Source organism: Cuculus canorus, chromosome 1, assembly GCF_017976375.1.
Source record: "Cuculus canorus isolate bCucCan1 chromosome 1, bCucCan1.pri, whole genome shotgun sequence".
Lineage (NCBI taxonomy): Eukaryota > Metazoa > Chordata > Aves > Cuculiformes > Cuculidae > Cuculus > Cuculus canorus.
Genome location: NC_071401.1, coordinates 12,502,861 through 12,515,622, shown reverse-complemented (window position 1 = coordinate 12,515,622; position 12,762 = coordinate 12,502,861). Strand labels below are relative to the sequence as shown.

Sequence of the window (12,762 nt, the reverse complement as noted above, 5' to 3'; positions counted from 1 at the left end):
GAGAAGCAGCTGTATTATGGTGAATCACAGGCTGAATGTATGTTTACACTTTCATGGTGGTGTGAAAAGGCAAATACTTTAACGAGATAGGTAAGCAAAAGTAATGCTGGAAAACAGAAGTAGTTCTTTCTATTTACGTGGCAAATCGAGACCTGAAGGGTTGTGTTGAGTTTTGGGTAAAGCACTAGATGTGGGCTACCTGGAGATTCGCTAGACAGATCACAGGTCTGGAAAATATGTGCTAGCAAGAAATGTTAGAACAGTTGAGAGGCTATGCCAGGGAAAAGAGAACTGAAATGATAAAGTATACCAGTCTTCAGATGTCAGACAAGTAGCTCTGAGAAAGGAAGTCAACCTTTGTTCTTTCCCCCCCCCCCCCGCCTTGTCTTTTATTATTTTTATTCAATCTCAACCGAAAGTCAGAACAAGATCTTTAGTTGTGAGAAAAGTGAGGCACTGGGGTGTCTTATCCAAGGAGGTTATGCAAGTTCATGATCAAAGGATAGGCCTGTGTTTGCGGGTAAATTGCATCCATCCTTTCTTTGTGCAGAGATAAATTTGATGACCTCACAATATTCCTGCTGTCTTTAAACTCTGTCATTTCTATTAATTTAATTAATTTTTGAGATTTCAAAGACATTGATAACAACATAGAGATAAAGAACTAAACAAGGAGAATTGTACCTCTTCAATTATGTTGACTAAATAAATCCTTTATTTAAATTGGATCACTGAAACTTGTAAATATATGTGTGTATTTGTCTCTGTGTATATATATGTGCATACATATATACATGAATATAATTTGTAGATCTCGCTCTCTACATGTGCATTCCATTGCTTTAGGCTACATTGCCCAATGGTGTCATCTACATTTTGCAACCCTGAATTAGGTGTATCTAAAATGACCTTACTCACTTCATAAAAATAATCAAGTTTATGACTGATTAGCACAAAGAATTGAATCACTCAGGAGCGTGATGGAAAAAGTACTCATGTCAAGTCATGTAAGCTGGTACCCTGAGCTATTTAAATTTCTTGCCAAAAACAAGAGAGCCAGACATCCAGCTCTCATCTTCCCACCAAAAAAGACAACACCTGATCTAGCTGAAATTGAAAGGGTTTTAGACACTAATGGAAAGTATCATACGTTAAAAGCTTGCACGTGCCACTTGTCTCCAGTTTTTCCCTTCAGTGAGGGCTTGATTATCTTCCTCTGTGGCCCTGCTTTCATCCCATGGTACCATGACTCTGCTGGAGCACTCGTATGAGTAACAGACGTTGGGGTTAAGGCTATCATTTCCCCACAGAAAAGGGACAAAGCAGTGAAAGCCTATCTCAGTAGCGGGGTTATGAATTGAACTTGGCCAGCTTTTCTGCTTAAGTTGTAAAAATCACTTGAAATATCTTTCCCTGAGGGGCTATATATTCTTCTACAGTTCGGCATGGTGCTACTGGCAAGATTTTTCTCTTTCATCTCAAAACGATGAAGTAGAGTGTTATAAAATTTGGTTTAGTATTCATCTTTTGTTTTCTTTGCTGTTAATGAAGTTGTGGACTTTTAACTTCCAGCAACTGGTGTGGTTAAGGTTTGGGTGATTAGGGAAGACCATAGGTACACGCTGTTGTTAGTCACACTATGAAAGACAGAGGCAAAAGGAAGCACAATAATCAGATACCATGCTTGCAAATCACTGCTATATTGATAAATATAACTTTTTGTACAGCTCTCTTTCCAAACAGCTTTCTGGTGAAGGGTCTGGAGCACAAATGTTATGAGGAGCAGCTGAGGGAACTGAGGTTGGTTAGTCTGGAGAAGAGGAGGCTGAGGGGAGACCTTATCACTCTCTAACACTATCTGAAAGGAGGTTGTAGCAAAGTGGGTGTCAGTCTCTTCTCACTGGTTAACAAATGACAGGACAAGAGGAAATGGCCCCGAGTTGTACCAGGGGAGATTTAAGTTTGATATTAAGAAAAGTTTCTTTACAGAAAGGGTTTCAAGCATAGAAGCAGGCTGCCCAGGGAAGTGGTTGAGTCACCATCCCTGGAGGTATTTAAAAGACATGTAGATGTGGCACTTAGAGCCGTGTTTTAGTGGTGGACTTGGCAGTGTAAGATTAAGGGTTGGACTTGATGACCTTAAAGGTAATCTTTGACCTAAACAATCCTCTGACTTTATGAGTTACACAAGCAGGAATTTGATACTCCTGAAGTATGAAGATAAGTTATTTTATTTCCCTGGTGCTATTTAAAGTAGTAGTAACAAAAGATGTGATTATGTGACATTCAATGCATACCCCTTTGGTTTAGTACAAAAGAGGATAAGGAAAAAGCCCTGTATGAAGGATGATATTTGAGGTACGAGCCTGCTGTTTGTTATACAAGTTCTTCACATCAGAGATTTTGTAAAGGGCAATATTCTGTGGTATGCTAATACAAGTCTAAACAGAAAATGTGTTTGCTTATTCCTTTATTTTAAAAATGTACTGCAGTTCTCTTGCAGTAATTGTAATCCCTGCAAAGCTTTCCATGTTTAGGTAGTTGTTTGGGGTTTTTTTTATGATTGGCACCTTAGAAATCTGAGAATTTTAAGTGAGTAAGTGAATCAAACCAACATAGTTTTCAAACGTTAATCCCCCAACAGCTGTGGGCAAGCAATGTGGGAGGATTGTGCTCTTTACTAGTGCAGGAACCATGGTGCTGGAGCAGTTGTTTCCTTTCCACAGAAAAATTCTCATTTATAGTCACAACAGGATCTACTATTGCCTCCATGGCAGGGATGCCATTTACACACACTGGTGGACACTTCTCTTTCAGCAGACGGCAGCCCCTGGACTGAAGCATTTTGAATTTCAGTAGAAATAACTTCCTACTTCACCTTTGCCTCATGCCCATTGTTTTTTTCCAGCCTCAGGTCAGAAAGCTGAGAGAAAGCAGCTTTTGATATAACACAACACATTCCAAAGTGCTGTTTCTGCCTCAGCTTTTCATTGAATCCATTTTCCTCCCAAGAAGCAAGCATTAAACTCCAGGCCTCAAAAAACACTGCAGGAGAAGGTCAGCAGGTGGCTAAGATCTGCCTCTGTGTTTTTCCTTCTATTCCATCTCTGCGTTCAGGCTGAAAGGCACCAAGTGTTGGTATAGTGAGTGTCCCAGCTGAGGTTCCTGCCTTGATCTTCTCTCCTTACATAAAATGGCATTTTCACCTGGAAGAGGTTTTTCCTCCAGATCCCATGGGAAAAATAAGACTGTTTTCATCATCAAACCAGACTGGTACAAGATAACCCACATCCCTGGAACTTCTGTATTCCTCTTTTGTTTTCCAGGAAGGAAAAATAAAAGCACCTGCCTTCAAGAACCAACTCTCTCTACTTCTATTTAAAAATCCTTTATATTAGAGTTAGCAACCAGAACACCGTAATTTGTATTTGAACTGTCTCTACTGCAGGATCTCTAGTAGTCACCTATCAAAAAAACATTATTGATATTTGGTTAATTAATGTATTTTGCCTTTAGAAAGTAGAATACAAGGAGAGTGCTCAGATGATATATCAATCAGATCAGTCACCAGAGTTATCACTTCCTCTCTGTAAAGTCACCATGCATCATCTTACATCCAACAGATTCTGTCTCTTGCAAGATATTCTCGCTGAAGTTTTTGAGTGTTTTAAGACACAAGTCACGGGAAGGCCATCTCTTTTCTCCCTGTTTATGCTTTTAAAGACCACGGTATCTGAATCTTCTGTCTTGTGCCCAGGTATGCTGCAGTGAGCAAACAGTTGGCGGTTGTGCCAGAGAAAAACCCAAACCAAACTAAGGTGATCCTGAACACAGACACACGTGCATGGAAGGTGCATGTTAAGGTCTCTGCTTCAGAGACTTATTTAATTTTATTTAGAAACTGGCAGACATTAAGAGTGCCCAGTACAGAATAGTGAATAGCTTTACAGTTAAAACTCGTGTGTAGGTTGGATGTTCAACTGAATGCTCTGAATCACACAAAATCCCCTTTTCCAGCATCCCCAAGGATCAGCTCTAATTACTAGCTCATTAATTGTTCTAGTCAGGGCTGTCCCTTTTTCTAAGTTGAAGTTCAGGGAGGATTTCTAGCAGAAGGAGGTCCTCCCTGATGGGAATTTAGACACACCTCCAGCCATTCGGAACCTTAAACTTTTCCAGAGATCTTTACTCCTTTTTCACTCTTGTCAGAGTGGCTGACCATCAGCTGACAGAGCATTTGGATGCATCTATAAAGAGGCTAAGTGAGGAAGTGAGCATAGTCTCCAGCAGACTGTAGGCTATTCATAGTCTCAGTGTTTCAATACATGAGTCTCCAACGAGTTTGTGGACTGAGCTCTGTTCCTCGTCTGGAGGACAGGAGTCACTTCCTTGGCTGCACTGCCTATTTTACTGAAGGAGGGCCTCTGTATTTTTCACATTTGAGATGCCATGGTGCATAGAGAGGTTCTGCTATGATAAAAAAAAAAATGGTTCATTTAAAATTTTCATTATTTTAAAAACATTAGACTGTTTGAAATATACTCTAGTGTCTCAAGTACTGCATAAAAACTTTATTCCCTGAAGAGGCAAAATAGTAATTCCTAATGCTCCCCAAGTAGGGTCTGGGATTTTGTAGTTGCTCTAGCTTTTATGTGTGTGTGATTGAAGAAAGAGTCTCCCAGCTCCCCCTTGTGTGGACGCTCTACTCCTGCTACATCAAGCAGAAAACAACTGTGATTTATGCTGCTTTTGATCAGACATTTCTACCGTGCTTTGCTGCTGGAAAGCAGAATAATACTGTCACAAATTTTAAATTAACAAAATATGCCTAGAAGGGATTGGTAGCTCTTGTTCATCTGATTCATGTCAGACTTGTAAAGTCTGTTCTCCAACAAAAAGGACCGCAAACATTCAAGTGAGAGATGTTAACAACAGACTCTCCATTTTAGTAGATCTTTGTGTTTTAGTTATAACCTCTTAGTGAAGCACCTCGGACCGAATCAAAAAATCAGCCAGCATAAAGGGAGTTGAATTAGGTTGTATCTGTGTTCACTTAATTAGATTTGAAATTACTATCCCACTGTAGTGTAGCAAGCAACCGAGTCAGTACCTTCCCCTCAGGCCTTATTAGTAATAACAACCTTAGCATAGATCTGCATATTCTGCAGCTGGATGGGTAACTGTTACATATTGGGAAGTACAAGCAGGATTTGAAAAACACAGGATATCTTTCTTACAATTCAATTTTTGCTCTCAAATCAGAGGAGTGGAGGACTTTCCTTTCTAAAATGTCCATGTCCTGCAGCAGTTCTTTCATGCAGCTTTTGTCTAACGGGTATTGTCTGATGATAATATCTTGCTGCTCAACCGCGGAATCAAGGCAGCCCAGGTAGCTGGTACATTCTGTGCCACCTGATGTGATTTTATGGGTCTGTTTTTCCCTTATGTACATTTCTATTCCTTCAAGATGTGCTCTGAAACATTTCCAATTTCAAAATTCCACCTGTCTCATCTAATTCAATTGTAAGCTTTTCTGGGCAAGGACCATGTCTGGATTCTGCTTTTAAGTTTCGTTAAACAGCTGTCTTGCAAAGTGATCTTTTAAAAAAGTATCACAATGAGGGAAGAAACTTAATTTATCCATGGGGATTTGTCATGTGAGAAGAGCATGTCTTGATCTCCCAAGCCTTCAGCAATACTGTATCCACAGGTGCTCCTACCTCTATATGCTCCATCTCCACTGGAAATGACCTGTGTGGTAGCAGATTTTGTTTAGGGTTTCAATTAGATGGGAGAAGGTTGTTGTTTTCTTTATTTCACATTATCATTTTCACATTTGCTTCTCTTTCAGGTGTGAACAGAAAAGTTACCTATTCCCTGACAGACTCTGCAGATGGTTACTTCTCAGTTGATCGGTCATCGGGAATCATTATTTTGGAGCATCCACTTGATAGAGAGCTTCAGTCTTCCTATAACATCAGTGTAAAGGCCTCAGATCAAAGCATTGTGCTGACCTTGTCCTCATTTGCCACTGTTACCATAACAGTGCTAGATATCAATGACAACCCACCTGTGTTCGAAAGAAGAGATTATCTTGTTACGGTACCTGAAGACACCTCGCCTGGAACTGAAGTCCTTTCTGTCTTTGCTACAAGCCAAGACATTGGTACTAATGCTGAGATTACCTATCTCATCAGATCAGGGAATGAGAAAGGGAAGTTCAGGATTAACTCAAAAACAGGTTTGTAAAGTTGTTCTTACTTGTGATGCAAAATGAAAGTGTCAGCAATATCTGAATGCTCTGGGGAAGGCCCTTGAACCAAAACATTTCCAAGGACAGAGAGTTGAAGCTTGTCGATGTGGAATTAGTTGCACAGTTAAAAACCAATTTTAGGTTGGAGAGTGATGTAAATTACAGTCACGCTTAGCTGCCCTGGCTCAAGTGGAGAATGCTTTTCTCCATTAGCATGTCTGTTGAAATCAGTGTACATGTGACAACCTATTAGCAAAACTGCAACCCTTACAGTTATGAACACTTGCAATGTTCGCCTGCTTACAAGCTGAGTATAGTCTCAACACTCTGGACCTTAGCAAGCATCAGACAGTGCGATCAGGATCAAATAGCTGCCAGTCCCTACATGTCAGGTAGCAACTGCCATTTATACAGCTGAATATATATCTTCACAGAGTCACAGAATGGTAGGGTTGAAAGGGACATCTGAAGATCATCTAGCCATACCCCCACCTGCTACAGCAGGTTGCATAGGAACGTGTCCAGATGGGTTTTGAATATCTCCAGAGAAGGAGACTCCACAAACTCCCTAGGAAGCCTGTTCCAGTGCTCCATCATCCTCATAGTAAAGAAGTTTTTTGTCATTTTAAGGTGGAACTCCCTGTGCTCCAGTTTGTGCCCATTGCCCCTTGTCCTATCACTGGGCACCACTGGCAGAGTCTGGCCCTGTCCTCTTGACACCTGACCCTTAGGTATATATAAGGCCCCCTCTTAGTCTTCTCTTCTCCAGGCTAACCAGACAGAGCTCACTCAGCCTCTCCTCATAAGAAAGATGATCCAGTCCCCTGGACATCTTTGTGGCCCTCCTCTGAACTCTCTCCAGTAGTTCCTTGTCTTTCTTGAGCTGGGGAGCCCAGAACTGGACACAATACTACAAATGTGACCTCACTAGGGCAGAGTAGAGGAGGAGGATAACCTCTCACAGCCTACTTGCCTCACTGTTCTTAATGCACCCCAGGATACCATTGGCCTCCTTGGCCATGAGGGCTCATTGCTGGTTCATTGTCAACTTGTTGTCTGCCAGGATTCCCAGGTCCTTCTCTGCAGAGCTGTTTTCCAGCTGGTCAACCTCTAACTTGTACTGATGCAGGGGGTTGTTCCTGTCAATGTGCAAAACCCTACATTTGCCTTTGCGGAACTTCATTAGGTTCTTTAGTAGCTTAGGTTGTGCCTGACTTGTGTTGTTTAACCGTTGACTTCGGCCATGGTTTTGAATTAAGGCTTTTTTTTGGTTATATAATAGAAATCCTAAAGACATGCCACTACTTGTCTTTAAGAAATACTAAGAAAAGCTGCCTAATTTGGTCCAAATGGCTCATTTTCTTTTAATTTCCTTAGTGATATATATTCTTTATCTTATTGAGGTTGCAATCCATCAACAGACAGTAATAAATGATTCTTCTGTGATTCCTGTAATGAAGCCTTTTATTCTTGTAATATTCAGAATGACCAGTAAAAATCTGTCATCAGAGCTTCAGAGCAAAACAATGTTGATCTTGAAAGGTGAAGGTAACACTTGTTTGAATGCAGCTGTAATAATCAGTAACCTGGAAAATCTTAAAATGATGCACTGTGTTGTTTGTATTATCTTGTGCAAAAATCTCTCTGCAGAGTCCACTGCCTTACATGTAAGGGACTTAACATAACCGTGTGTTGTCTGTTATCTTCATAATGTTGATTAGTGATAACAAAATTTAAACATAAATACGCCTAGACAGCGATACTTAACTTCACATTTTACAATGAAGCCAAGGAGATAAATCAATAAAACCCCATAATGAAGCTTAATCACACAGGGGGAAGAAAAAAACCCTATTTATTATTCATTAATGTGTGACAGCTACGTTATTATCACTTTAGAGGCAGGAGCTCAGTTTCCAGACAGCCGGGTGCTGATGTAGCATGCCTGATCAGGGCTTGAAAAATAATGCCCTTCACTCCATTTATCAGTGGGAACTCTCTGCTAGCCACTTGCAAGCGTCTCTTCAGGGCTCCTGCTTCCAGCAAGTCATTCTGAAAGCTAGGATTCATTTGGAGAGAGACCAGATGAGATTAAGAAGAATGATCTGAGGTCTGTAAACTGTGGCTTACCAGGAAAGAATGGAGGAATTGAGACTATTTAAGATAGAAAAGAGAAGACGTGCTGTTAGTGTTCAAGCCTGTAAAAAGTACCTACAAAGAGGGTAATAACTGTTGCCCATGAGCATTCCTGAGGAAAAAAAAAAAAATATGAATGGGCTTAAATAGCATTTAGATTGTTTCTGTTAAATCATTGGAAGAAACCTGTAACTGTAATTATTATTAAGTACTGAAACGTATTTCCTAAGAATAGAAAACTGATGATGTTGGAAATTTGTGAGAACATTGGTGCTGAGTGCTATCAAGAATGATTAGCTGACCTGTGTTGGGCAGCAACTGGACTAAGTGACCTTTAAGGCCCATACATTCCTGCTCCTGACAGGTGTATATTGAAAAAGATTTGACCTACTGAGGGTTAAGGATTTGCTTTTAAGTCTTTCCTGCATTGCCCAGTGCTACCTCCTTCAAGGCATCACAAGCAATCTTTGCACAAGGTACTTGTCCCTTCTTATAAAGGTTATGGATACATGGGAAACAAGTGGAAGACTTGCATAAAAATTATTTCTGTCCTAGAGGGGGTCTAGGTATACAGAATGAGTCAAGTTACAAAGAGTCTTAGTTTGGATTATGTGGTGAGTGAACTCAAAGTTTATAAACCTAATTGAGTTTCTGTTTAGTTGCATAAATGATAGACAACTGATTTCTCAGAGGTATTCATACTCCATTCATTTGTATTTAATTCGTGAGAAATTAATTACATGTGAGTGAATTTCTGTTGACTTGTCAGGGCTGATTTCCACAGTCACCATCCAGTTCTCCCACAGACTTTGTGCATGAGCCCAGACAAATGAGTGGATATGGCCCCCACTTCTCCATCTGTAGTACTCATACAATAAAAGGTATTTTCTTGAGAAGCCATTCATTGCTTCATGCCTTATGAATGTCCCTTCTGGAGAGGTTACCAAACTGCAGTTGGTATCATTCTTAAATCAAACTACAGCAGTAGAAACCTGAACAAATATTTTTATTGGATTGGGCAGTTTTACGGTTAGAAAAACATTTTTTGTATATGTATCATGGTGATAAATAGCATGCTGTACTGTTGACTGTAGTCAGATCCTTTAGTCCGTAGCATTATTTGGTTTTTGCTGGATGTTGACATTTCCTCCCTTGCTTCAAAGGAGCAATTTCCATTTTTGAAGCTTTGGATTATGAATCGTGTAAAGATTTCTACTTAGTAGTGGAAGCAAAAGATGGAGGTACTCCAGCCCTGAGTGCTGTTACGACTGTGAACGTAAATGTGACGGATGTTAATGACAATGCACCGAAGTTCAGCCAGGTGGTCTACAGTGCAGTCATCAGTGAGGACGCCGCTATTGGTGATTCAGTGATAATGGTGAGTGAGGCGTGGGCAGCATTTAGGCAGGATGAAGCTCTCTGCCACATGACCTTTAATAAGACACTGCTGCACTGCTTAATAATTATAACTACTGCATCTTGAATCACCCAAACTGTTCTCTAGCCAATATTCCACATCTGCCACTGCTTTCCGGGCTGCTGCCTATTTGCCCCAAAAAGAAAACAGTAGTAGTACTGACTGTTTCATTTCAACTACAATATGCTGTCTAAGAGCAATGGCATGTTTAAGGCATTGCAATTCATAAGTCAGCTAGAAACAAGTGCGTTTTATTGCAAAGGCAGAATTAAACTTTTCAGTGAAATAGTGAAATACGTAGTATTTGTGTAGTCTGGCATGAGTGTGTCATAAACAAACCTCACAATGCTCTAATCTTGGAACTTGTGGATCCAGAAAGAAAGTGTTATACGGAATATTAAGATTAAAATAACCTGTATGTTTGAAACCTTGAATTTTGAAAAGGTTCAAAGGGAGCCTCCTGTCTGGTTGTCTTGATGCTCTGTGCTGTAGAGGTGTGTAGTTCAGATGTAACTAGTTTGATGAAATATGAAAACTTACTTTTTTTTTTTTTTTTTTTTTTTTTTTTTTTACACATGGCTTAATATGTGTTTGCTAATTTTCACTCTTCTCTCAAAAAAAGTTGATAGCAGAAGATCTGGACAGTCCTTCCAATGGCCAAATTCATTTTTCCATAGTGAATGGAGATCGAGACAATGAATTTTCAGTTGATCCTCTTTTGGGACTTGTGAAGGTTAAAAAGAAATTGGATAGAGAAAGGGTAAGACATGTGGGACTTCTTACAATGACTTACAGATGTGTATTGATCTTAACTTTGCTGCTAGCTTGGTTTGAATAAGCTTTGTTTATACTCTGCAGTGATCAGCCTAAGATACTTCAACAGGTCTTTCTAATGTCGTTCCGCTTCTTCCCACCCCAGCCCTATCCCCAATCCTATCTACAAGCCAACTGCTCTGATAGCATTCCCATCCTGCCACTAACACAGCAGCTGAGGCCAGATTTGGGAAAAAATCAACTCTGGATTTCTCCTGTGGTGCCACTGGCAGCTGTTGCTGTGTTAATGAGCTGCCTTCTCTCTCCTGCGCGTGCAAGCACACATGTGCAGTAGTGTGTGCAACAGAGTGATTACAACATATTCCAGATTGTGGCACCAAGCACCGAGCTGAGACCTCAGCCATTAATTAGCGCTCTGCAAAACATGGCACTGGGGAGGTGATGTTATGAAGTGGCCAGGCTGTACAAAAAGTGAAAGAGTGCTTCATTAAACAGATTCTGCTGCTTTGTTTGTTCACTAGATTATTCATTCGGGGTGATTTATCACCATTTTGCTATAGCTAGCAATTAGTGCCTTTTGGGAAAAAAAAAAAAAACGAAACAACAAACAAATGCAATTGCCTGTGCTGCAGCAAAGCAGGAGAGTGCTCCAGGGCTTCCAAGGTCTTGCAAGACATAAAGAAACCCATGCGTTCTGCTTCCAAGCAATGCATCTGTGAAACTGGGTAAGCAGATAAATATGCTCAGAATATGGGCTTAGCTGGAAAATTTCTCTCCTGGAAGCAAGGCTGCTGCTTAAAACACCAGCAAATATGCTTTCTCTATTAAAGGCAGGATTAAATTGTCAGTGTTTGGGGGCAGAATGACTTTATCTCAGACTTTTGAGGACAGGGAAGTAACAATGGCTGTGCATGTTACAAATTTGCTGTAATGAATTTCTCTTAACTGGCACAGGCCTTATTTCTTGATACAATTTTGTTTAGTTCCTGAAGCATAGTGGTGTACATCTGCATTCAGGCACACATATTAACCCTCACCAGCATGTGTATGTTTAAAGCCAGCTCTGTTACGTCTGCATTTTCCAAAGTTTTGTTTGGTTAAAATAAGCTATGATACTGTCTTTTTCTTGCTTCCTTAGCACATTTCCTAGACACAGGTGTTTCTGACCCCGTCAGGGAAAATGATACATGATGCCCCATCTGCTGTAGATCCCCAAAGGCAGTGCTGACTCCCAGGTTTCAGTGGTTTAAGGAAACATTTCCAGAGCTGTAATCGCGTAGAAACCACATCTTTTGCCATCTACCTTTCTAGGATACACAGAAATGAAAGCAAACACACACAAAATTTAAGAAGGACCCTGCAATACTGTCAATCTTGACTTTTTGCTGGCAGGAGAAATTACAGCTCAAAAGGGGGAAAAAATATTTAATTTTCTGCCTCAGTTTCTTGACTTTCCATAGTTCAGGATTCTTCTTGCCTCCCCTGCCACTACGCCTCCACAATCACAGTGTTTCTCCTCTCCCCCCGCCTCCCCAACCATTTCCTTTATCGTTAGTTTAGATTGATCCCACGTCCTGGAAGAGCATCCTTGTTTTGTGCACTTTGCCTGTACTCTTCCCTCCTATCCAAATGGCTTTTATTTTTCAAATGGCTTTGGATTTCTGCCCACTCTGGAAGTGTGTTGCTCCCCTTTCCAGCCTTGCACCAAGAGGCTGGAGCAGGCTGTTTTATCTGGCATGCATTTTGCCCTTTGCTCTCTCCCATAGAAGGATTCACCGGGAGACGTGTCAACAGCTCTCCTTAGGGAGCAGAGAGTGCTGTACAGTTAAAAGCAGTTGTAAGATGTGAGGAGGCCGACATAAGGATGCAGTTAATAAAATCGAACTGTCATCCATAAGCTTTGCATAGACAGAGCTTTTGCAAATTGTCACATACACTCACACCTCACACATGGGCACATATGTGCATAGAGAGCCCGTGGGTGCTGCACTGAAGTACCCAAACCATGCTGAGTAGTTTGTGTCTGTCGTAAACAAGTAGACTCAAAAACTCTTATCTTTTGCTGAATAGTGGATAATATCCTGTTGCTACAGAGACTGTTGCCCCTAGTAGTCCCAAATGTTTTCCAGTGTGTTTAAGCCAACTGTCTGTGAACTTTTTCTTGGTTCTCCATCACCATGTT

The 12,762-nt window shown here is 40.7% G+C and overlaps 1 protein-coding gene across 1 annotated transcript in view; it reads left to right on the top strand.

Annotated features, from left to right (window-relative positions):
* FAT3 (FAT atypical cadherin 3) overlaps positions 1-12,762 on the top strand; it is a 423,022-nt gene that overhangs the window by 359,091 nt on the left and 51,169 nt on the right. The window contains exons 14-16 of the mRNA XM_054088271.1: positions 5,852-6,241; positions 9,553-9,767; positions 10,429-10,566. Coding sequence (XP_053944246.1) covers positions 5,852-6,241; positions 9,553-9,767; positions 10,429-10,566 — 743 coding nt within the window. The remainder of the gene's footprint in view (positions 1-5,851; positions 6,242-9,552; positions 9,768-10,428; positions 10,567-12,762) is intronic.